General features: G+C 37.4%; 1 protein-coding gene across 4 annotated transcripts in view; it reads left to right on the top strand.

Moving 5' to 3' along the window:
* The window catches only part of LOC129249815 (protein tincar), a 169,532-nt gene that overhangs the window by 128,171 nt on the left and 13,591 nt on the right, over positions 1-27,770 (top strand). For all 4 annotated transcript variants that reach the window (XM_054889484.1, XM_054889477.1, XM_054889469.1 and 1 more), the window contains 2 exons: positions 11,859-14,423; positions 17,539-17,968. In XM_054889484.1, the coding sequence (XP_054745459.1) occupies positions 11,859-14,423; positions 17,539-17,968 (2,995 nt within the window). The remainder of the gene's footprint in view (positions 1-11,858; positions 14,424-17,538; positions 17,969-27,770) is intronic.

The following is a 27,770-nucleotide window of genomic DNA, read 5'->3' as shown; positions in this document are numbered from 1 at the left end:
TTGAGTAGAGAACCTTTGTTGTGCTCATCTTGTTGATTGCAAAAGTTTTTTCCTTACTTGTTTATAAGTCGGGTGAAAATGTGTAAGTCCAATTGGTTTAAAATCCGCTACTAAAGCAACACTTTTGCTTTGTCTACATAAACGGCGTTACTTAGCTGTTGTTTGTTTTGCTTGTCGCGTTCTACAGTGCGTATGAGCAACATTGTTTATACTTATGATGCCCAGTAGACTGATCGAATGAGCCGTAAATTGCAACTATTGAATTTTCATGAGAAAAATATTTACTTATTGAAGCTTTTTCATTTACTGATTGATATAAACAATTTTTACAATTTTAAATTAAAAAAACAAAAACACAGATTAAGAAAAAACATTTAACACAATTTTTTTATAAGAAGTGATATAAAGAATTTTTAAATTTTAAATAGAAAACTTTAAGAAAAAATTGTAACCTGATGAGCGTTTTTCATCTACTAGTGGTTAAAAGAAATTTCAATATTTTGCCTCTTACTAACTTATGTATATACAAGTCTAAAATTTTATGTTAAAAAATGCGAAAAATATTAGATTCACGAACGTTTGTCTTCAACTACTAATCGTTTAAGAAACTCTATTTATGTCATCAAAACTTTTCACCTAAAATCGAAATTTTAAAATTTTTTTTGACGCAAATATTTTTAATGAATTGGTTTTCCCAAATTGAGTGGCGCAATCTTAGCTTTAACACTGGACGCCAGCTAGTCAAATGTTTTTTCTAATTAAAAAAAAAACACTAAAAATGTTTACCTCACAAAAGTTACTTCCATCTATAAATTTGTTAAAAAGATTTGTACAATTTTAAACTTTAAATTATTAAAAATTACCGAATACTGCTAGTATTTTTCAAGCAGAAACCTTTGCGATCCTGCAGGCATGCAAAATGCTTAGGGAATGTGGGAGTGAGAGGATAATAACATTTTTTCAGATGGTGAAGCCGCAATCAAGGCTCTGATGATGCCATGGTGCAGATGCAAATTAGACAACTCCTGTAAGGGACAGATCAAATCTCTTGAGTGTGCAGGTAACACTTCTCTGATCTCGGTCCCAGGACATAAGAACATGCAGGGAAATAAAATTGCTGATAAGCTTGCCAGTAAGGCGACTGAAACCTCCTACTTGGTCATCGGCATCCTCCTGACAGTTGTCTATTTCTTCTTGTGCTATTTCGAAAACCCTGTGGCCCCAGTGCAATAGACGGAGCACACAGAAAGTCCTCGAGGCCATTCAATTTCCAAACTCGTACCTGAGATTACCGGTCATTAGCAAGGGGCAAGTTTACTGGCACCCAAGGGAAATGTTTATTCCGATCTCAATAGCATTTTTCACAATTAACTCCCAAATTTACTTTTGTGTTTTGATGTTGATGCCTTTTTCCGCAGCATACTATCGTACCAATATTCGTTATCTAATCAGTATCGAATAAACATTTACCGCGTGAAGCAAGTCAACTATTAGCTAGCAAACATTCTATTAAAATTATATAAAAATACGAGACACAGCTACGGAATTAGGCGAAAATGTGAGAAAATCAATTTGATCTCCCTAGTGAATATTCTATTACACTTATCTTGTGTTCTCGCTTCGAAGTATATGAATTAGTGCGCTTTTATAAATATTTTTACACAAACATGATTCTGTGTTCATACCATCCATTGAATTCTGCCCACTATTATTTGCCCTGCATTTTTTTCTAATTTTCCGCACTACGTCCTTTGGTATTCCCGGCGTGCTGCGACACAACAACCGTCGCATCCAGCATCTTTCGCTTGTTTTGCGCTCCATTGTGCTTCTGCTAAGCGCAAAAATATACAGCAAACAAATGGAGAATTAAAGTACAAATATTCACATGCACACACTTTGATATCCTCGCTATATAATCAACTTTTACGATATCCTTTATAAGAATAACAACAATATACCGATATGCGCCATACCCATTTGCACTCAATATTATCTTAGTTGTGCAAGTATTTTATGTTTGCATTATTTTGTTATGGTGAGTGCGTTGCGTGTGATGGGGAATTTTCCCAATAGGGCCACCAGTAAGTAGTGTTGCCGCATATTTGCTGCTTGTCGTTAGAAAGCCACTGCTGTTGTATCTTGTGACTAGCTGTCGCTGCCACCAAATGACTGCTGTTGGTCAATGCTTGGCCTGGCTTCGTGTATTATGATCCCGGATAAGCTGTGACTTTGATATGTATTATTACTGAAGTCGCTGCTATATACCCCTCTTACTCTCTCCCTCTCTCTCTCTCTCTCTCTCTCTCTCTCTCTCTCTCTCTCTCTCTCTCTCTCTCTCTCTCTCCACATATTTCTTGCTCCTGCTGGCACTGCAGTTTGATGCAATTGCCTGGATTTGTTTCAACGCATTTCAGGCGATACAACAAATGATGATGATTTGTTAAGTTTTGTCTTGTCGGATTTGCAAAAGCTTCCCAAGCAAATCAGTAATACTTAAAACGAGAATGTGTGTGTATGTAGCTATACAGTATGGCAGTTATATATGCGTGCACTTTAGTAAAAAGCCATACATTTACCTTAATACACGCACACACACACATACGACAGGGCATGAGTCCATATACCTACAGGAGTATATGGATACATATAAGTAATCATGCCACATTAGCCAGTTAGTTAGCAGCACACAAACTTGGTTTTACCAAAAGCCAAGTTATGGAAAACATTTCAGTTCATCTCTGCTGTGTGTGTGTGCTCCTAAGCTTGTTTGATATCATTTGCTAAGCTGACGTTTCGTGAATGACCGCTAACACAAATGTGTACTGTAGTTTCTGCACACACATACATACACTCATACACTCGCATGATAGACAGACATGCTAAAGCACTTCCCAACTTGCCAGTATCTGTGCAAACTCTACGAAGTGCAGGACATAAACTCAATTTCAGTGTAAAATATTTCGAAGGTAGTCAAAATTCTCTGCACCTCTCCCGCCCGTTCTTCCTCCAGTCGTGTGTGTTTGCTAAATAACAAATGGATTGAGTAACTACTCTTACACATCCGACGAATTGCTTTCATTTATCAAAACCCACGTTTATGTAATGCCTGTGATTATGTGTTCTGCAGCCAAGTGCCCAAAGCTGTACGCATCAAACGGACTTACTTATTTCGTAGCATTTTGTCTTCACAAAATATCATAAATTAGTATTAAAGTAGGCAGGCCGCTGTAGCCAAATGGATTTTAGGCGTAAAAAGAAATTCGGCTGGTACTACGTTCGATGCCCATCGTAGATATGATAGAAGGTGGATTGAATGAATGAAAGAAAACGATCCAAGTTCCATTGTGCCGAGATAATGAGTTATATTGCCTTCTATTCATTAGGCTGCTACTTCACGGCGAAATCGGTCTCATGAATTTGCAGAAGTCAAACTCAATTTCTGCTTCTTAAGAGGCGCGATAACCGCTTACATGATTCTGGCGGAGTTTAACTAAGCGCGCTTGTCGTTTCTTTCTTGTACTAACCATTACCAGTTAGACAGACCAAGTGGAGTCAAGTTCTTCTCCACCTGATCTTTCCAACAAAGAGGAGGCTGGCACCGCATCGAATACTTTGACAGCCGGAGAGTTTGTATCCATTCGAACGCCATGAGCCAATCAACGAAGCTGCTGGATCTTTATTCGCTGCGCTATTTCTATGTCGCCGTAAAGCTCATACAGCTCATTGTTCCAGCGCCTGCGATACTCGCCGTCGTCAACGTACAAAGGTTCAAAAATCTTCCGCAGAACCATTGTCTCAAGCACTCCAAGTGACGCCTCATCAGATGTTGTCATCGTCATTGGTCATTGTTGGTAAGGGAGATTCTACGTTGGATTTCAAGGCTGACATTGTTATCGCTGTTAATGCTGGTTCGTAAATAAACGAAGTCTCTTACAACCTCGAAATCATAACCATCGAAAGTGACGTGGGTGCGCGCGACTGCCCCGACTCTTTGTTTGATGACAGCAGGTATTTTGTTTTGTTCTCATTCACCACTTAATCCATTCGCTTTGCCTCTCCTCTGTGTTCAGTTTTAAAAAGGTAGAACTAATAGCGCGATTGTTAAGGCGGATGCTGTCAATAACATCGGCATACGACAACAATTGTACGCTCTTATAATAAATTGTCATCCTTAGGCAAATCAAACGCAGAAAGTGGCGATGGATAGATCACACATTGAGAAAACCTCCAAATAGCATCACAAGAATTGCACTGGACTGGAACCCGCAAAGTAGCATAGGTAGCGGAAGGAAAAAAAAAATAATAAATTGTGCCTGAGCGATTAAGTTCTGTGGTGCGCACGATCTATTCCAGCACCATATTAAAGAAGTCACATGATAGAGAGTCACCCTGTCTGAAGCCTCGTTGGCTCGGAGAGGTCCTTCCCAACTCTGGCAGCTCTACTGGTATTAAGCAACGTCATCTTGCGCAGCTGTATTATTTTTGCGGGGATACCAAATTCAGATATCGCGGCATACAGATAACTCCTTTTCGTACTGTTGAATGCAGCTTTGAAATCAACAAGAAGATGATGTGTATGGATTCCCCTTTCATGGTCTAAGGCCACACTGATGAGGTCAAATCAGTTGGTTGATGGTGGGCTTCAACCTTTCACATGTTTATCAACTAGACGAGACTGAATGCTCTCATGCCACGCAATTCTGCCCGAAAGCAAAAGCAAGGCAGTTTGACAGTTCATGTCTCATATCACAAAAATTATGCACTGGATATGCAAAGCCATATCCCATACGCTCGCTCGAACCTTATACGCGATATTTAGAAGGCTAGTCGCCGTAATTGGCACAGATTGCAGGATCACCCTTCTTATGGATTGGGCATAGCACACTTAAATTCCAATTGGCCGGCATGCTTTCATCCGACCATCTTTTACATTGAACCTGATGCATGCACCTTAACAGCTCTTCGGCGCCATGTATGAATAGCACAGTTGGCAGTGCTGCGGTTGCTGCGCCTTTGTTGTTCTTTAGCCACGTTATCGCTATCCCGTCATAGTAGGGTAGCGGAACGACAATCGCGTCGTCAACAATTGAGGTGTCGGGACCTTCACATTATCTGTGACATGCGCAGTTGTCACTATTTAACAAGTTCGAGAAGTGTTCCCTCCATAATTTTAGTATGCTTTGGAAGTCAGTCGCCAGACCGCCGTCTTTGTTCTTACAGGAAAACGCCCTGGTCTTGAAACCTTCTGCAAGCCGCAGAACTTTCTGGTAGAATTTTCGGTCGTTATTTCTATTGGACAGCATCTCAAACTCCTGGCACTAACATACTTCGGGCTCTCGTTTCTTCCTTCCGATAATAATAATTCCACATGGCTCACGTTGTTATAAGACCGAATTGAAATAAAAACAATGCCTAACATATTTTTTTTTACGGTATACAGAAAGAATAAATATTTATAAACTTTTTCCAGCACTTAAAATTTTCTCCCCTAGCACTAATTTTGTAAAATTTGAATTGTTTTGGTTTACTTTAAAACAAATCACCACGAACTAATGATTCTTATATTCCATAACTAATCATAAGATTTGATTTTTCTAATTAAACAAAAAAATGTTTAAAGTATTTTGTTGCACTTTCAAAAAAAATAATCCGAAGGCCGACCTTTTATACTGATGAAAGTCAATAGATATATACAAGTTTATGATTCGCTTAAACAAGCGGCACATTTTGTTTTTATGAATAATATGAAGCAGGCACCCTAGAACTTCATACAAAGTAAAGGGTGATTAGATTGGAGGTACTTTTTCCGATAAGACTTTTTTCATAGATCACGCGTGACTACTGTCAAACTACGTACATAATCTTTTTATTCATTGACATTTTATCGTGGAAAGATCTACTTAGATCTATTATGAAAATGGGCGCTCTGTGAAAAGTGTTCATCGCATGCGTTAGTACCCGAATTTTGTTCAGCCGATTCTTGGCTTAATTGCTACGTCAATAAGCAAAATTGCCGTATTTGGGCTGAAGGGTAACCCGAAGCTATTCAATGGCAGCCATTACAACCATTGAAAAAACCGTTTAATGCAGCCTATAGGCTGGAGGTATCAACGGCCCATATTTCTGCAAAGCCGAGCCTGGCCAATGCAACAGTAAATAGCTAACGCTACTGCGCCATGATAAACGACTTTTTAATGCCGTAATCTCCACAACATTTGGTTCCAACAAGACGGCGTTATTTGCCATAAAGCTCGTGAAGCAATGGATTTATTCAATTTATCTCTCGCTTTGGACCAGTGGATTGGCCACCAAGATCGTGTGATACCACACCTTCGGACTTTTATTTGAGGGGGTATGTAAAGTCTGAATGCTTTGTGGATAAACCAGCTTCGAATGAGGCATGGAAGCCAAAATTACCTTAATTTTTCACGAGATAAGGTGCAGTTGCGGCCCACATTTGAAAGGGATTTTCTTTAAAAATAAATATCATGAATGGTTCTACACAAAAAAATAGAATTGTCTAATAAATTTAAATTCTCGTTGCTTTATTTCAATTTGAAATCAGATACCCCTAAATTTATCACCCTTTATGTACCTATGTAAATACAAATGTTTCATGGGCATTTATACGCTTCACCTTCGCATTTAATTAAGCATAACCCCTCACCGATGCCTATTGCGGCACCAAAATTGTTTTATGCTTATCAGTAAATGCTCTCGCATTTAGCATTTAGCAAGTCTATCCAGCAAACAACCGAAGACCAATGAATAAATCGACTGTAAACGTAGCTGAAGACATCCCTTCTGTTGCCACCTGTCTCCTCATTACAACCTCACTTTGAGCAAAGACAAGAGAATACAGTATAATGAAGAAGAAGGCAGAAGAGATGAAGATGTAGCTGATAGCCGTTTAAACATATTTTTACTTATTTGAAAGGTTTAACTACCCAGCATTCACTCACGATTGACTGAACGACTGCTGCTGCCGTCAGTAGAAAGCAGTTGGCGTTAATTATGCACGAGCTTGCAATAGTTACGCAATGTTCACCGCGAAAAGGGGTTATTCCAACCTGCAAGTACATATACATACATACATTCATGCATATTTACATATACGCTTACTTGTAAAGATGTGTGTGTATGCACTTTCAAGTATGTATTTGCTTGAGAGGTGTGGCGTGTTGCCTGAACGCAGACAGGTGCGTAAATATACCGTTTAATGACTTCGTGGGTGGTTCTTATCCACCTCATTGTTGGGGGTTTGTATCTGTCTAAATTTCAAACAAACACTTGCCATCAATCAATAAAGTGCTCATGCCTAATGAACGAATGAGAAGCCAACTCATGCATACCAAATAGAAACTGTAACTGTAAGTGAGATGTGTGCTCAAAGAAGGATTATTTAAAACTAAGAGCACAATTTTAAGCTGCCACAAACAAGTAAATGACTGGAAGAGAAAACTATTCATTTTCAGGTTATTTATGGCACAAAGGTGGCATAGGAAGAAAATGTGCGAGACTTACAATTTTTCGGAGTGAGTGTATGGCTGGTAGATGAGATGGAGTGGAGGAGAGTAGAAGGATGCATGAGGTCTGGGGCATACTTTCTATAATTTTTCACGGTATTAGCATCAAAAGGCATGCCCGAGTATGTATATTTGTACATTGTACATATAAATATACATACTAGGCCAGGTCGATTTGTGGGGAGGCAAAAAAATCGCCCATTGCTCTGTGAAAATCATATTCTAGGGATCAAAATAAGAAACTTTGCCGAAGGAACCATACCTCTAAAACGAATTCTGATGTCCCCCAATTTGGGTCGAACTTTTTAGTTTCTTTTCTCATGTAAAGGCCAAAAATGGTGATATTTTGAAATTATTGTATGGGGAACCCCCCAGGGGAGTTCCAGGGGGTGTGCCACTGGCAAAGTTAGTGGGGGTCGGTCATACATTTGGACTCGATTGGAGCACTCTAAATGGGTCAAAGTGGGATTTTTCGTTCGACCCAAATGGGGGGACATCAGAATTCGTTTCAGAGGTATGGTTCCTTCGGCAAAGTTTCTTATTTTGATCCCTAGAATACGATTTTCACAGAGCAATGAGCGATTTTTCAATCGACCCGCCCTAATACATACATGTATGTATATATAGTTCTACTAGCTTAGTAACATTTGCTCTTCCTAGATAGTGGCTTATTAGAATGTAAATGCCATTTTCACTGATCTATTATGTGCGTTTTTGTGTATTTAGCCGGGCTCCTTCTCCTATTTATGGAATGCGTCTTGATGTTTTTCCATAGAATGAAGCGACCTACAGTTTTATGCCGCCTACAAATCGCAGTTGTTTTTTTAATGAGATTATTTTTCAAGGCAGAAATATACTTGGAGGTTTGCCATGAATGAAGGGTGATCAATTTAGAGGCAACGGATTTGAAATTGATTGAAGCAACGAAAATTTAAATTGATTAGGCAATTTTGTAATTTTTGTGTAGAACCATTCATTGTTTGAAATTGAAATGAAGCAACGAAAATTCAAATTGATTAGGCAATTTTGTAATTTTTGTGTAGAACCATTCATGACATTCATTTTTTTAAGATAATCCCTTTCAAATGTTGGCCGCAACTGCGCCGCAATTCGGTCATCCGTAAACAACAATTTTGTATGACTCGCTAAGGGTCCTCGGTTGGTTCATCGTGAATAACTCAATCGAAGCTGGTATATTACAGAGCATTTAGACTTAAAATACGACGCAGTATATCCATTGTTTCACGGGGTGTATGGCAAGTAGTGCCTAGTTGCTTCTTGTTGGAACCAAATGTTGTGGAAATCACGAGCTTTAATTTTCGATATCAAAACGTCGTTTTTCATGGAGCGATAGCGTTCGCTATTCACTGTTACATTGGTGCCAGCCTCGTCTTTGAAGAAATATTGACAGATGATTCTCCAGCCTATCTTGTTCTCTCTTCTTAATTGGCGCGACCCCTACGCGGTTTTGGCCGAGTTTAACAAAGCGCGCCAATCGTTTCTTTCTCGTGCTAACCGGCGGTAGTTGGGCCCACCAAGTGAAGCCAAGTCCTTCTCCCCCTGATCTTTCCAACGCAGAGGAAGCCTTCCTCTTCCTCTGCTACCATCAGCTGGTACCGCATGGAATACTTTCAGAGCCGGAGCATTTGTATCCATTCAGACGTCATGACCCAGCCAACGTAGCCGCTGGATCTTTATTCGCTGCGCTATGTCTACGTCGTCGTAAAGCTCATACAGCTCACCGTTCCATCGCCTACGATATTCGCCGCTGCCAATGTGCAAAGATTCTCCAGCCCATAGCCCACACAAAGCTGTTGTTTTCAATAAACGTAAAGGCGGCCGCCGTAGCCGAATGGGTTGGTGCGTGATTACCATTCGGAATTCACAGAGAGAACGTTGGTTCGAATCTCGGTGAAACACCAAAAATTAAGAAAAACATTTTTCTAATAGCGGTCGCCCCTCGGCAGCCAATGGCAAACCTCCGAGTGTATTTCTGCCATGAAAAAGCTCCTCATAAAAATATCTGCCATTCGGAGTCGGCTTGAAACTGAATGTGCCTCCATTTGTGGAACAACATCAAGACGCACGCCACAAATAGGAGGAGGCGCTCGACCAAACACCCAAAAAGGGTGTACGCGCCAATTATATATATAATATATATATAAAGGCTGTTTTAAATGGCTCTTCAGCCCAAATATGGAGATTTTGCTTACTGACGTAGCCATTAAGCCAAAAATGGGCCTCATCGCTGAAGAAAATTCGGGTCCTAAAATGCAGATCTTCGGCGAGTTTTTCAAAAGGCCAGCAATTGAAATTGTGTCACCTTGAAAGACCGCAGCTGTATTTTATACGCGTTGAAATAAAGATCATTGCGTAAAATCGCCCAAGTAGTACCATAAGATGGGCTAAGTTGTTGAGATCGGCGCCGAATCGATTCTTCCAGGTCTTCGGCAAAACTCTCATCTACAGCCATAATTTTTTCTTCACTTTGGGCTGCTCGTTGTCTAATGGATCGTTTATTATCCAATAATATAAAATTATTCTCAATTTTGCCGATGGTTTGCCGAATAGTGCGTTCGATGGGATGGTTACGTAGACCAAAAGTTGGCTTGAGCGCGCGATGAACACTTTTCACAGAGCGTCGGTTTTCATAGTACAATAGTGCGATTTGTAAACGTTCTTGAGGCGTAAGTCTTTCCATGATGAAATGTCAGTGAATACTGGAAAAAATATGTATTTGGTTTGACAATAATCGCGCGTTTCCTCATTTGAGAAAATACCTGCAATCTGATCACCCTCTATATTTCACCTGTCCCTACAGAGTTGCAACTACTCATGTCTTGGGTATGTCAATTGCTTCGTAAGAAATAACAAATCTCTGCAAAAGTGGTTTTAAATAAATACGAATCCATGGAACTGGTTCTAGACCCACTTCATATTGAAGAACTACCCAGTAGTTAAATGCCACTACCAATTAAATACATAGATGAAGGGTTTTCCAATAACAGGTGTTACAGGTGAATGGATTGCGCTATCGAGAGATGATTAACGATTTTTTATGGCCGGAATTGGATGATATTGATCTGGACAACGTTCATTTTCAACAAGACGGCACTATGGGCCACACAAGCAACGAAACCATTGATCTTTTACGGGAAAAGTTTCCGGACCGTGTTATTTATCTCTCGAAGAGGTGACCACCGTGATCAAAATAATGAATATCAAAATAACACCTTTTATTAAAAAACCCTTTATAAGGCATAATATATAATTAAGATCTAGAACTACAGGGTGAGCCATGTAAAATTTGCTTTTTGAATCGGCTATAAAACAAAAAGTAATCAATATTTTTTAAAACTTTTTTTTTTTATTTTCAAGATTGAATATTGTCATTTATGAATGAAAAATAATATCGTTCAAATGACCTCCATGACTAGCTTTACAGTAGGCCATTCGATCAACCCAATTTTTAAGCAACCAAATTTTTAAGTTTGGGCTCCAATTTCATGAATGGCAACCTTGATTTCGTGTTTTAAAGCATCAATCGTCTCTGGATAGTTCGCATAGCATTTGTCCTTAACGGCTCCCCACAAAAAATAGTCCAACGGGCTTAAATCACAGCTCCGTGGCGGCCAATTGGTATCGGAATTTCAGCTGATTATTCGGTTTTCAAAAACGGTAGCCAAAAGTTCGAGTGTAACTTTGGCAGTGGGACAAGTTGCACCGTCCTGTTGAAACCAAATGTCGTCCATGTCATCCTCTTCAATTTTTGGAAACAACTCATTGAGCATGTTACGGCAACGCTCGCCATTTACTGTAACCGCGGCTCCTCGCTCATTTTCGAAAAAAAAAATGGCCCGATGATGCCGCCAGACCAAAAACCGCAACAAACAGTAACTCGTTGTGGATGCATTTGCTTCTCTACAGTAACGTGTGGATTTTCTGAGCCCCAAATCCGACAATTTTGCTTATTGACCCCCATAGCCACCGATTTGAAAATCAGAAAAGAAGAAGAAGACACACCACTTTGGAAATAGGTTTTCAATATTACACAATTTTGTTCAAGCGTATAGCGTCCCATTTCATAAATGTCAAGCCATTAAGTAAATTATGAACACATTTAACAAGTCATTTGTGTTACCATTCTCAAAAAAGTAGGTGGTTCAAAAAGCAAACGCTATATGACCCACCCTGTATGTACTTCGATTTTCAAGGTGTTACAAATAAACTGTAACATGTCACGTGAACTCTTCATTTACATAAACTCCATTTGACACTTTTCACATATTTCAATTAAATTTTATATCCTCTTTTGCTTGCACATTTTTCCAGAGAATATTTGGCAAACGGAACTTGACTTTATTGCGGTGAATCGACGTAATTTGGTTGTACTTTCGGTGGTTACCGCCCCCTACCAAAATGGAACGGGTAACAATGGCGACACCAGCAATAGCTTAGATGATGATCAAGAAGAAGACTACTACAATGACACAATGTTTACAGCTGTCGGCAGCGGCACTACAGGAACCAACATAAACAATAATGCGCTCGACATATTGTCGGATTCAATACGAGGAAAGATGGCAACGAATGTTGGCAAACGAATTGGCGAAGGCAAAAGGAAGAGTAGCAACAATGTTGGGGTGGATTTCAGTGATGGTGGCAAGACAAGATATTTCGAAGTGCCCGATTTAATTAATCCAGACAGCAATGAAGAGCCGGGAGACTTTGATGAAGTAAATAATAAAGAAGAAGAAGAGGATGATGATGATGGTGTAAGTGATGTTTCAAACCATAAAAACAACAACAAATATGAATTTAAGGAAGAAGCTGACATTTATGATGGTAGAGGAGCCAAAGGTGGTGATGATGATGGTGATGGGGGTGGTGTGAGCGGCGTGGGTGTCGGCGAAGGACGTATCTTTGTGGAGCATTTCGATGCAAAGGAATTTTGGGAAAACAGACCTGCCAACATACCGCAGTCGACAACCGCAAAGGCGATAACGACAAGTACGATAAAGGCAGCAACAGAGTCGACTGACAATAACAACAAAAACTATGACAAAATGTGGGACAAGTTGGGCACACTCGGCAAGGCAAATAGTTTCGCCGATGGAATGTTGGATGCTGATGTGGAGAATGCTGCGGCAACAACAACAACTAACAAGTTGTCAAGCACAACTACAAGCAACATACGGCAGCAGCCCGAAACAACAACCACGACGACAGCCAGCGAACTTGATAGGTCGAGAGGAAATGAGGCTGCTGTGACAACCACGATCACCAGCGCAACAGCAACAAAAATAACAACAGCAATGGGTAATAAACATACAAATAAAATGGCTCAAAACACAAGCACTCTGAAAACGACAACTACAAGCGACAGCAGCAACTATAGCAACAACTATACAGACAAAGCTAAAAAAGGTGTATTAGTTGCTGCCAGTTTCACTACAACAACGGTCACTCCTGCGGCACACACCCAACCCACACGCACACATAATCATCACCAGCACCATAATCATCAACACCACAAAGAGCAACTACAGTCACCGCAACAGGCACACACACATGCTACACATTCGACCAAGTCGACGCGTAAGCATCACACTCAGAATCGACAGCATCACCGACAACGCGGCGGTCAGCACCACAACCGTCGTCAACAGAACAACTCAGGTGGTGGCGCGACTGCCGGACGTTCCGACGAGTCAGCCCCATCACGAGGCTCTCGCCTTGATACGGGCCGTGCAGCTGCCGATTTGCGCACTCCCACCGCCTTCGACCTCAACAAAGTTACAGGAACGGGCATCAATTTAAATCGACTCGATGAGCTCGATTTGTCTGCGGGCACAACCTTTGAACAGTCTATCATTGCACCTCGTGGGCAAAACCGCGATTCCGCTGCCTCATTTGATACGGATGCGCGTGATTATGACGCGCGTCGCATTTACACTAAATCAACGTCGACGATTAGCACGACAACACGTGACAGCAACATACATATCGTTAAACCCGAGAAGCTGCCAGAGATTATACCGTCCACGCCGTTAACAAGCAATTCGAAAATTATCGAAATCAAAACGAAGAGCAGCATCGGCAACGGTGGCGGTCTAAAACGCAACAAACGCATGGCGGAAGCGGAGAAGCAGGTGGAAATCGAGCCAGAGTATTTGGTGGGTGAATTATCTGGCAATGATTCCAGCGAGTATTTAGGCACGTCTTCATCGGCGGAGTCTGCTGCATCCGCATCCTCTTCTTCGTCCTCAGCTACTGCTAACACCGTCTCAACCGCACGGCAACCACCTCAAACGAGTCTAGTGCGGCTCGATGGTTTTGCTGGTATGCTGCAAATATTCTTCGGCATCGAGAAGCCCATAGATATGGGTGTATTCGAGCATCCGCCCAGCGCTGAGTTCGTGAATCTCCTCTTTGCGCTACTCGTTTGGTGTGTACGCTATCCAGCTGTCTTTTGGACGACAACCAAGTCGTTTGCCACCATCTTCAGCATACAAATGATTGCTGTCGCTTTTGATATCATATTTAGCTACATAGGCGCCGCCAATCTATACAAATCGCAAGTGTACAGTGAGGCAATGCCCATCCAAACTCCCGGCCTCATTTTGAACGGTGTAGTCACATTGGCACTGTTTTTGCTATCATCAGCGCTGATGATTTCCTCATCGATGATTATGTACTTGTACGGGCACGGCCGGTTGGCGGCGAAAATGCGTGATCGCTCATTGATCACGATGAAATCAAGTGAAACATGGATTTATTTTGCGCACTGTGCATCACTCTGCTACGTATTGGCGTGTGCTGTAGTGAAGGCGCCCCTATTGAATGATCTCAGCGCTACTTACAAAAACAATTTGCACTGCCCTACGTTCCTGTCAGGTGAGTTGAACCTATTGAGTTGCAGTGTTGCTATTTTATGTAAGTACTTTAAAAAAATTGTTTCAAGAAGCAATTCATGCTTAGGGTCTTTCAAGGTCGAATTACATTTTCGGTAGTATTTGCAATAATAAGACGCCCAAACAGCATAGGGAACGCAGGCCGCATGACGTACGAATCACTTTTGTTTTGACGTCGAGCCAAGAACGGGACGAGTTTTGTTAAGCGTTGAGTTATAAACATGTTCAGCTACATTGAAAACTCAACAGATTAATCATTTAAAATGAATCAGCTGAAAGGTACATCATTGTCAATGATTCATTGAGGGAGGTTTTTAACGATTTTTACTGGAATGAAAATTAAAATCTTGGCATAAGCATCGAAGTCGTTCTTCTATAGCCACGTCAGTGTATTTTTGTTTAATAGAATCACCTCTCATATACCGAGGGTCGTTGAGATATGTGGCTAAGTCGATCCCACTCACTGTTTCGAACTTAGATCATAAATTTTAACGAAGTTAAAAATGGTGGAATTTCCCGGACGAGGCCAAAAAAATACCTCTCCAAAGCAAGGTCAGAAGATGATTGATTTGTATGTGACAAAGGCAAGCTTATCATGAAGCTGAAGTAGTTTTAGAGAAAAGAGAATAGTTGCATACGTCGGTTCTGGTGTTCTACTGATAATCGAAAACTTCAACGGACTGTTAGGCATCCAGTAAAGTTTCATATTTGGTATAATTCTCTAAAAACGGATTTCACAATGTTTACCGCCAATTTCAATACAGTTTAGATTAATGAAATTTACGAAAAAAAATCTTTGCCATTAGCTCTGAAGATATTTGGAAGAACTAGCCACCCTTGGATTTTAGAAGAAAATAACGATCCCAAGTATTGAAGCCGAATGTGTATAGAGTTGAAATAGCAAAATAGGAGTGAAATGTTAGATTGGTCTTCACAATCGCTTGATGTCAACTCAATTAAAAATGAGTGGGCAACAGTTAAGCAAAAACTCAAAGGAAAAGAAATATGGGCGGTGAGATAGTTACTAATGCAAATGCAGCTGATTTGGAGACAATTACCTCCACGCACAGAAATTCACACAAAGTATGACTCGAAAATTTGAAGCCATTACAGCTAATGATCTCATACAATGCAGTTAGAATCGAATTGGTCAAATAGTTTCTAAGTTATGGCGGTCACACTGAAGGCTATATATGGAACACCGTTTTGAATGCTTTGACGTTTTGTTTCGCAATACAGATATTTTCTGCGAGAATTTCTCAAAGGTTCTTAAGGGCGTAACACTCAGAATGAAATCAAAATCATGAGATGCTAGTCTTACCTTTCAAAAAATGAGACTTTTGGGCACTTTATTTCTCCGGGTTTGGCAGCTAGATGAATAAGGGGGGCCTTTTATCAGTCGGCTTCAAAAAATCAATTTTTTTTTACTGCAATCGATAGATATATTATAGGAGAATATGCTCTCAAAATTTTATAGCGGAATTCAAAGTGATTTCGGACTTACAGGCCTTTGTACCGTCCATCGTGTGAGTATACTGTCTACCTTCTGAAAACATTGAAACACGTTTTCTCAAAACCATGTTTTTGAAAATAGCATGAAAGATTTAAAAAAATTACGAAAGTTATCGTTTCAAACCGATAATCTATATAAAAATAATTAAAATGCGCAACTAATTAACTAACAAAATACAAAAAAAAAATCTTTTTTTAATGTTATTTAACACCTTTTTTGAAAAAAAATAAAATTGCGAAAAAAGCACTTTTTTCAATAATTAATTGTGTGTTCATATTTTCATATTGTTATACAAGAGTAGTCTATTATATGCGGGAAAGCCTTCTAAATAAGACAATATTTTTCTTTTGTGTTTCAGGTAAAAACTACGACCACTTTCTTACACGCCGGTTTACTAGCGCACAACGAGAAGCTGAGCGAGATCCCTCATATGTCCGCCATTTTGTTTTTCATTTTTGTTAAAAAATTGCTCATTACTCTTCAATCATGCCTTCAAATAAATGCAAAAGATTATTCCTGTGTGTCGCTTTTTTCGCCTCAAAAAAAATTGAGAAAAAAACACCTTTTTTTTAAGCCATTGATAAGAGGCCCCCCTTAAGGTCACTGGATGCTCCTTTCTTCGACAGCCTGAGGAACTACGCCAACCGAAATCCCATTAGATCAACAGCTTTGGCTGGTTGTAGATATCTGCCTGTTGGAGGTCTCATAATAGTATCAAAATGGCGCTTTTGTACTACTTTGGGAGTTCCAGAGTGGTACTTCAACCATTTCACCTACCGACCTAACTACTTTCAAATCGGTCAGCTCACACAAATCTTAATATTTTTCCGAAATCTTTTTGCGGAGGTCTTAAGTATCGAGTGATGTACCCTAATATACATGCATACATATGTGTACTATCAGGGAGGAAATTGAAAATAATGACCACTTGAATCCAGTGATGGTGATGACGGTGATGTCAAATCCAATTAGCAGCACAAAACTTCAATTAAACGAAAGTGTAGGGCAAAACAAAAAAATCGAGAAAATCAGAAAAAACGTAGAATCATCGGAAAAGAGAAAAAAACAAATGCAGCGCAATTAAAATTAAATCGCATTAGACAAAGCCAGCAAATAATACAATCGAATAACACTTGAGTGCCTCACATAGACAGGAATGCTGATAGTTCCAAGCTTAACTAGGAAAGAGAGGAGCTAAGAACAAGTATACAACAAAAATAGGAATAAAAAATATTGAGACAAATTGAGAAGGGTGGCAGTATGAAAAGTGTAAAGGGTGTAAAGGCATCTATTGTCAAAGTACCCAATCAACTACATACATATATGTGCATACTCGTAGTAGTGGGTGAACAAGCAAACTTGTCGAGGCAGCTACCAAAAATATGCAAAGTAAGCTCACATTAGTGCTGCCGCTAGTGGACGGTGCAGGCGCCAAATCTCGCTCTTTTATTTACATTTTTTTTTATTACTACTCCAAACTTAAGCTTTCAATTAACGCTTTCTTCGCATACACCTTTCCACATTGCCACTCTACTAATAAAAAAAGTTTTTTTTTGTTTTTCTCGTTTCGCTTTTCTCTTTGCAGCAGTCATCAGCGTCGCTCATATCTTGCTGTGGATTGTCATTTGGCTATGTTTGACAGCCAAACATCGTTGGACATTCAAATTGCCGCCAATGGATGCATATGGCATTACTAAAGCGACCACCCAACCGCTACTGATGGCAAACCGCAGTAGTTTGCCCAGCGCTGGGAGTGTTAGTGGCAGTGGCAGCAATATCGGCAGCTCAGATCAGAAGGCCTCATCTTTGATGAGCGGTGGTGGTGGCAGCGGCGGCGGTAGTGGACGTGGTGGCAAACTGAGTACCGAATCCAGCACCGATGGTGGCACTGACGATGTGTACTGGCCAAAATTAACACCAAGCTCACCGAAATTGAAGGTCACCTTCAATGAAGTACCGAGTACGTCTGATGATGTCCTACTAATTGGTGACCATGAACAAAACGATGGCAAGCGGTAAAAAATCGTTTTCTTTCAAACTAAACCAAAAAAAAAAAATCGAATGAAACAAAAGATACTACTTACAACAAAAAATATCACACAAAATCTATGAAATGCACTTCAAACAATTATAATTTTTCTTTGTGGTTTCGAAATTAGTATTGCTTAACGCGCACACTTGTTTATGCTCAATTGCTCAGAAATGGGACGTACAGGTGCTCTCAAATGTTCGAAAAGTTATTGATGATGCCTAAAAGATCTATGTATACAAATGAGATGGAAATATTAAGCCATCAAAGATTTTGCGACGAATAACCAGGTACCCCTCCCGGCTCACAGGCAACCGCAATGAGATGTTTACCGATGGCTTCACAAAATGGGACCACAGCCGTTCCCTCCATTAAGTTTTAAAAATGCTTATATAAAGCGCAGTGCGCTAAATAGTTCTAATAATAATATTTATAAATATTAAAAATAATATTCGAGATAACCAACCCTCCAGAGCCACATTGTGACGTCTCTTTGAAGCTTGGGTATCTTCTTGGACCTTAATCGGCTACAGATTTAGAGTGGCAAAAACGCTTTTTTCTGCTAGTGTAATAACATAAACTACTCTCCATAGCAGTCCTTATGCTGATACAAATCCAGACTGACCCAGAAAAATAGTCCCCGCGGTTGGAGCGACGGTCATATTCTTTGTCTCAATTGTGCTTGTCACCTATGCATATCTCACTAGATCCCTACAACTTTGATCGAGTTAACGGAGTTAACGCTTAGGCCACGGCAAGTGGACCAAATCGACGCATTTCAAAGTATACTGCCGACCAATTCGTACAGTGCCAATGAAAACTTGTCTCTGTATCCGATCGTGGTTTTTCTAATAAAATCGCGCGCTCCTTAATCCATTTCAGGGCACAAAAAACGATGAGGTCGAAGTGCAAACTTCATGAAGAATCTATTCTAAGTCAATTCCGTATAGTCCACACATTTTTAGTGGCGATAAAAGACAAGTTTTCTGAATTCTCTCTGACTTATTTTGATAATTTAACTCCTTTTGAGTTCATCTTTCGATTAGGTTTGGTTAGGTGGTAGCGGTTGTTCGCCTTGGAATACACTCAATATAGCCCATTGTGAAGCCGCATGGGAAACTTTTCTCGATCTCTTCCAAAACCAACGTGAACTAGTGAACAAGTTTTGAAGATTTGCGGTTCCCACAGTATTGAGATCATCTAGCTAATTAATGCATTGTCTACCTGAAATGGTGCATGTTCGTCGTGATAGAGCAGGATAGGTTCATCGAAAGTCGTGTCGAAAAATCGTGTCTTAATTTTCTTTAGCTGGCCAATTTCTGCAGAAGTCAGTGCCTGCATTTTTCAGCTCTAAAAATGTCTGCCTATTAGACTGTGTTCTGCTATGATAGAAATGAGTGTACTATACTAAATTTACGCTTATTTTGGCTCAGCAATCAGTTTAGAACCGGCCACAATTGCTGGGTGGTTTTGAAACTGGCTTCCTTAAGCCATCTCTTTGTTCGCTATTCGTGCAAATCTCTCAAAAACATGTAGCTCAATAGTTTTTTTTTTTATAAGGCATAATTTTCCCTGAGCTCAAAAGCAACTATTAAATTTTTTTTAAGCGAAACAGAAAATGAAGACATTTTTATTCTTGATATTTTTCAAAAAAAAAAGTAATAATTAAACAAAATATATTATTTTTCAAATTTGACATTTCGAATTTTATTTTTTTATTTTGCAAAATAATATAGTTTCGAAAAAATTGTACAATTTTTATTTTTGAAAGCTAAATAAAATTTTTTAATAAAAAAAATTTCAAAAATAAAAATTTTATTATAATTAATTAATAATTAAAAAAGTTTTTTAATAAAAAAATGTTTATAAAAAAAATTCATAAATGAAAAAAATTTACAAAATAAAAATTTTGTAATTTTCAAAAATAAAAAATTAATATTATTTTTTATCGCTTATAAAATCATTAGCTTCCTGCTTTTATTATTTTTATTTATTAAAAAACTTTCAAAATTTTTTTTTATTAAAAAAGCCTTCAGAAATAAAAAAAAATCTAATTTTTTCGGAACTATAAAAAAAATTTCAAAAATAAAAATATTAGCATTTTTTCGGAACTATGAAAACAATTCCATAAATAAAATAATTTCAAAAATAATTTTTTTTTTAATTAATATATTATTTTTTTTTTCGATTATAAAATCATTAGCTTCCTGCTTTTATTATTTTTCGGAACTATATTATAAAAATATTTCATAAATACAAATTTTATCATTTTTTCACAACTATAAAAAAAGAAATAAAACAATTTCAATTTATAATTGTAGCCTTTTCACTATGTAATCTCCCTCAAGCAAAATTCCTCAAGACGTAAGTTGTCCGAACTGAGCAACCTTCGCGAACCACTCATGAGCAGAGCGCCGCCGTTGTTGTCAAATATTTATTTAAATATTGAATATTTGTTTAGCGCAAATTTTTTCTTTGCTGATTTTTGTTATTTACCATAGGTAAAAAAGTAAATGCTATCATAATTTTCGGCAACTTTTTTTACTATCATAGAAGCATAAACCCCAAAGTGTGTGTATGTTTTGCTAATTTTTGATTTTTTTCACGCGTAAAAAACACACAAATTTCGAAATCAATGCACGTCACTCGTTTTTGTTTGTGTCACTAATACATGCGTCGTATATTGTTTTTTTTTTCACCTAATCCGTATGATTTTCTTTATGTTCGAATTTTATACCCTTCATAAACTTTTGCTTGGAAAATTATGTCATTTAAATTTTGATATTTTTATTTCTTATTTTTCCTCCCTTAAATTTTTCGTTCTCACGTTTGAAATACCATACATATTACACAAAAGTAAATTTAGAAAACTTATTTTTGGGTGCACTAAATTTTCGCTAATCACTCACTTTTTTCATTGTGCATCGCAACATTTTTATATTTTGCAACTTTGCATTCATTAATTAAAAAATCAAAAAAAAACTTGTGTTTTTCCATCTTTTCTTCCATTTTCTTACACATTTTCGAGACACTTTGTTCATTTGTATGTAAAGTAAATAAATACATACTATATATCTGTATGTATGTATATGTATGCAATTGCAATTCGACTATATAAAGACACCGCAAACAAATACAATTATTGTACAAGTATTGGTCGTATTGACAATAAGAAACTATTTTTGTTCCGCTTGTCGCCTGTTTTTAATTCAAATTTATATACAAATTTTATTTGAATCATTTTTTATAGTGTACGTACGTATGTTTGTATCTTAAGTATATATGTATGTATGTATGTATGTAACTAATGTTACTAACAGTATTCAAAATGTACCGTATGGTTTGTAGTTTACTCACATGTATGTACGTATGTATTGTATTTACTAACTTATTGTTGTTTGTTATATCTACATTTTAATACTTGTAGTACATAAAATATTTACAAATACGAGTATATATAGTAGTGCGCAATACTGCTCGGATGCCTGAACAACTTCAACTTTAGAGAGGCAAAATGTTGAATTGTAATTTAGTTTGCTTGAAAATTTCAATTTCAATTCTTTATTTATTGCTCTTAACATTAAGTAATACAAAGAATATGAAAGGGAATCATAACCGAAAAATATTACCGAAGAGGCAAAATATGCAATGTGTCCAGTTTTGCACGCCAAGCGTAACACCCAAATAATTTAGAAACGGAATGTCTGATATTATTTAGTACTAAAGACGTTACTCCTACAAATAGAGGTTTCACTAAAAACAATTCGCATCCAAGTCCACTTTAGCCAATTTGCAAAATTACATCTTTCCAAAGGGTATTAACTTTACTTTATAAACAGTTCCAGCATAAAAGTGAAGTATACATCACATATTGACAAGAATTGGATATTCATAATTTTTTTGTATTAATTTTTTTTTTTTTATAATTTTTTTTTTTAATTTAATTTTTAATGTTATTTTTTATATATGTTTTTATTTGATTTTTTTATTTTTTTATTTGTTTCTGATTTGTTTTATTTTTTTTATTTTTTTTATTTAATTTTTTAATCTATTTTTTAATTTTTTTTTTTAATATTTATTTAATTTTTTTTTAATTATTCGTTTTTTTTTAATATGGTACACACAGCACCAAAAATCTTAAAACTCAAAGTTTCAAGCATTATAGAAAATCTATAAAAATACGAAAAATTGTCATTAAAACATTATACTGTTTTGTCAAAATTGCTTTTGTTTTCAGGATATGTACAAAGTTTTATAGCCCATTTAGTTTTAGTACTACAAAGCACAAATTTTAAACTCAAAAATTCAATTGGTGTATAAAACTATATGCCCAGAATTTTACTAGGAATTTTGACTAAAGGATTTGAAATTTTAATGAAAATTTGCCGAATTTTTATAAATTTTGTACAAAGTTTGAAACTTTGTGTTAAATAGTTTTTGTTGAAGTAAAGAAAGACCAAGCATATTTTTATACAAAAAGAGAAAACTTTAAAAATTAGTTTAGAATTCTTGTCACGTAATGTCCCGAACGTGGACGAAAATGCAAAAATCGAAACACTTGGAACATGGACTTTTTGGTACCATTTGAAAGCCAAAACTCCACTTACAAAAATATAGTGTATACACAATTTCACTTCCACGCTTGGCATATAAAATAAATTGTGATAGAATATTTTTTAAAAGTGCATTTTTATCCTTAACAAGATTTACCGCTAAATTTTATGAAGATGACTATGATGAACCCAGAAATATATTATATATCTCAGGAAAAGGTTAAAAACAAATTTTTATAATCTATGGATAAGTTCGTGCGGTTTTACAACAGATGGCGTAACTTGATTATTATTCCATCGATCCACATTTCCAAACATTCATTGGAGAGCTACTGTCGTAAGGCACAAACGTCAGTATAAGTTTTTTATTTGAAGCGTAAACAACAATATTTTTACCACACTTGAAAATGTCGAATTTCGTGCCAAATAATGTGTTTTTGCGGGGAATTCTTTAATATGAAGAAAAAAGCAGCCGAAAGTCATCGTATCATGGTGGAAGTTTATGGTGAGCATGCTCTAGCTGAGCGAACGTGCCAGAAGTGGTTTGCACGCTTTAAAAGTGGTGATTTTGGCCGCGCCGCCAAAGTTCATGGATACCGAATTGGAGGAATTGCTCGATCAAGATCCGGCTCAAACGCAAGAAGAGGTTGCAAAAACTTTGGGAGTTGATCAATCAACAATTTCCAAACGTTTAAAAGCCATGGGAATGATCCGAAATTCAAATTTCGAAAAAAAAACGCACGAACTTATTCATAGACCTATTAATATTAAATTATTAAAAGATACCGCGCCTGAAGATGCTAAAACCCCCCAAAATTGGGAACAGTTAGAGAAAAAAAACCTTCTAAAACCTCCTAAAATTTATTTATGGGTTATGGCAATATTGAACCCTATAACTAGGCGAAAATAATATGTTCTCCATCTTTTCCGCCTCGACAAAAAAATCCTCAAATACTCAGTTAAAATATTATCAAGCCCAGATCACAGCCGAATTAATAACGAGCTCTGCCCTAGAACAATTATACCACATTAGGTCTCGACCAACCGAAGTTGGCTGGAACAATAAGGAGTGTTTTTAAGAGTTGAAGTACTTAAGAAGAAAATTATAATACAAAACAAAAATATTGTTGGAATGATTTTTTTTATTATAATCTGGAAGATAATCTCATGGCATTTAAATTTTGAATATGATATCCGGCTTATAGTCCATTCGATCAGTCCAATTTTTGACTACTTTTTCCATTAAAAGCAAAAAAGCGACGCAAACGATGGTCAATTGTCTTCAATTCTTGCACGAGCTGTATTTTATAGGCACCCAAGCCAAGATTCTTACGTAAAATTGTCCACGTAGTCGAAGAAAAAGGCCAACATGTTGCTTGACGACAAATCGACATTTCGGCGTCCTTTTCAACACTTCGCGCTATGAACTTCGCGAAGAGATTAATTTTTTTCATAAACAATTTCCACAAATTGGAAGCATTGTTCTGGTGTTAAACGATTCATTATGACTGGCCAAACTTTACTTCACTTCTGTGTGAACACGGTTTGGCATTCTCAGCTGCCAAACCATAGGTTTCGATATCAATAGTTTTCATACCGCTAAAAAAATAGAAGGGTTTGGTGGAAAGTATGGCAAAGCGAACAAAACATTGTTTTAAGAAAAATACAACTTAGGCCAAATTATGAAGATTTTAAATTAATAAATCAATTTCTTTTTTTGTCGGGACAACTAGCAAGTACAGCACTCAGACAACATTAAGCCCAGTGCTGCAGCTCCAACCAGTTGCCTACAGTCCCTTCTGCTTAATGACGGTCGGGCATGAGAGGTAACATCAGGTTTCATCAATATCAGTGTTTTCAATAAATCAAACACTATAATTATATATGTATGTATATATATACGTTAAGAGAAATAAGTAAGGAATATTTCCAGCTATTTGAATAATTATTTAAAATTTTACAGAAATATAAGCTGAAGTTTGACGAACATCCGACAGTTACTACTCGAACCCCTACGCGACAAAACGATAGCGCATGCAAATTTTTGACTATAGTTTTGGCTACTCTTTTTTATAATTTTCATTGTTTTTGTATAAAACTGTAGCTCACTCTCTAATAAATCGCAATTCCAGGAAGAATTCCATTAGAATTTCTAGCAAGATTTTTTAAACCCATGTAGTTGCATAACTTATTAAATTTTATTATAACAAAGTGCCAATTTGAAGTTGACAAAAAATCTCGTTAGTAGTCAAAACTAGTCAAAATGTGGATTTGCTATCGCTTGTCGAGGGCTGTATGTATGTATGTGTGGCAGTAGCAAAATGATAAACAGAAATTAGCAGGTCGTGATGAACTGCGCAAGAAAGCCTGGAAATGCCGGGATTTCTTTAAAATTAATACAACAAGGTGAATTCCAAAATAAACAAGACTGAGCTAAAATAGAAACGACAGGAGCTTTGTTCTGATTCGAATTTATTTATTCAAAATGGTCCCCTCTGGCCTCGATACACTGTTTTTCGCGATCCAAACGCTTTTCGAAAGAGTGTTTCAAGTCATTGAGCGGAATGTCCTTCAGGATGCCGGTACAAGCCATTTGGTTGGCCTCTACGTACGCAAAATGTACTCCTTTCATGGCCAAATGCAATTTTCCTACTTCCGGTAGAAGTCACAGGGAGCCATATCAGGCGAATACAGTGAGTGATTGATAGTTAAAATCCGATTTCCAGTCCAAAAATCAGTCACAAGAGGGGATCAATGAGATGGTTCCTTATCATGCAAGCGCCAGCTTCCTCCTTCGCGGTATTCAGGGCGAATTCGAAGAATGCGATGCAACAAACGCTTCAAATCGCCAAGATAGAAAATTGCTTTGACGGATTGGCCCGTTGGCACGAACTCCTTGAGGACAATTCCCTTGGAATCATAAAAACAAATGAGCATTGGGCCCGTATGTTCACTGCCATTTATGTCCTCACAACCATCTCTGAAACGAGTAAACCACTCATGAACTCCGGCACGAGATAGACAATCATCGCCATAAATTTTTTTCATCAACTCAAATGTTTTGGTAAACGTTTTACTGATTTTAAAATAAAATTTTATATTAGCTCTTTGTTCGAAACTCTTTTTTGTACCGATGGCACAAACATACTGACACTTTAGACGCATCAACTTCGCTTCCACTGAACCGAATATCATCAAGCTTTCACTGGAAGTCAGCTAGGGATGTAACTTCCAACGCACTAACTCATTAACAAGATGACGCCATCAAAAACATTTTTATGTCGCCAGTCTTGTTTATTTTGGACTTTACCTTGTAGTTCTATGCTTATACAGAGTTTTTTAATTGACGCGGAATGAACCTTTTGCAAAATACAATAGATGAAGTTGTGGGGCTTCAAATGATCAATAAACTCCACTTCTTTAGATAATTTTATGTTGTAAAGGAATAGGGGCAGGAAGTCAGCCAAACTCCCAAAAATTCTGTAAGCCCCATTTTTATACGTTTTAAGAAATTTGTGTTTTTATGTTGTTGAAAATAAACGTCGATTTGTATCCCAATTTCGCCACAATGGGAATTGAGTGATTCTCATTTCCTGAGAAAGGTATGTCAATCGAATGATTTGGTTCATTTTAAAGTGAATCATTTACTCGAATTTATCAGCCATAAAGGGCATACGAGTATAGCCTATCCGTTGCGCTGATGAGCGCGAACGGCTTAAATTTGTGAATATGAAGCAAATGTGAACGTAAATACGACTTATTGAAATACCTTGACGAAATTTAGCTTTAAAAAGTTGGCAAATTATTTAGTAGAATCATTGATTATGCTAAATGTTTACCAAGTTATGGGACGACATTAGAAACGTTCAAGAATTTTGTTTCAATAAATCAAAGCTTTCAAACGGTTTTGGATTTGATTTGATATTATTTTCAAAGCCGAATATATATACAAATATAGTTTTCCTAAAAAGCTGCAGTTGAGTTCTTTTAAATAATAAAGATATTTTGTCTTATCATCAATAGAACCAAATTTTCTGTACGGATCATAAAATTTATTTCGCAATTTAATCTTTTTCTATGTGAACTCTTTAATCTTTTTCTATGTGAATTCTAACTTTACCCTTGAAATCAACCTAACGCCTTGGGGGAGATCTAGCGAGTTAAGCAATTGTAAGGCATTCAAAATGCACTATTCAACTTTATCAACTTTAACTCACTTTTTAGTCATGAGGCCCACTGCCCATTGTACTCCAACTGCTCGTACTGTACATGTAGACATAATAGAAAGGTTTCCGCTCTGCAGAATTTCATTTGAAAATAGAGTATGAGGAAGCTATTGAGCCAATTTCATAATTGCTAATTATAATTAAGAGAACTCTGTATAACCTCGCATGACCCTATTGATCAAAGTCAACGTCAAAGTCATGGTGTGGAAGTGTACAAAAAATGGAATAAATAAACCTTCGTCAGAACAAATACTGAATGTGTTGGCGTGCATAGAAATGTGAAGACATGCATAATGGCTATACTTTTCTAAGCATAGCCTTTGACATTCATAAGTACACCTGTGTGCACACTAATAGCAGTGCGTCATATTGCAAAGTTTGGAGTATTTTTTTCTTTTTTATTTACTTTTTTTTTGGATAAAAATTTATTAATAATTTGCACGTAGCTAAGGGAATCGATATTAGTACATTATCTGGGTGATTATTTCGTTTTGTACCTTCCCTTGCCAGCTCATCTGCTTTGCACTTACCTTCCATATTTCTATGGCCTGGCACCCAGATCAGGTATGTTTTAAAATATTGCGATCATCATCATCATCATTTGGCACTACAACTCTGTGTGAGCTTTGGCCTGCTTCGGATATTTGCCATTACCTGTCGGGGCGACCGCTATTAGAAAAACCATTTTTTTTTTATTACTTGATTGTCATCCCCCGAGATTCGAACCTCGCACTCCCGAATGGTAGACACGCACCAAGCCATTCGGCTAAGGCGAAAATTTTCTAAAAACTCCTATTAAAATGTGTGAAATTTCGATGAAAATTTGTTGACTTTTTAAACTTTGTGCAAGCTTTGATACTTTAAATTGTATGGTTTTGTTGTAAAATAAACAACATTTCTAAATTATTTTTTTTAATTAATTTAAAAATAAATAAATGGTTAAAACTTTGCAATAGCTCGCGCGCCATTATTGTGCACACAGGTGTATACGCGGCATATGAATAAACAC

Source organism: Anastrepha obliqua, chromosome 1 (genome assembly GCF_027943255.1).
Source record: "Anastrepha obliqua isolate idAnaObli1 chromosome 1, idAnaObli1_1.0, whole genome shotgun sequence".
Taxonomy (NCBI): Eukaryota; Metazoa; Arthropoda; class Insecta; order Diptera; family Tephritidae; genus Anastrepha; species Anastrepha obliqua.
Note: the sequence above shows the minus strand (reverse complement) of the source record. Positions and strands in the feature narration are given on the sequence as shown.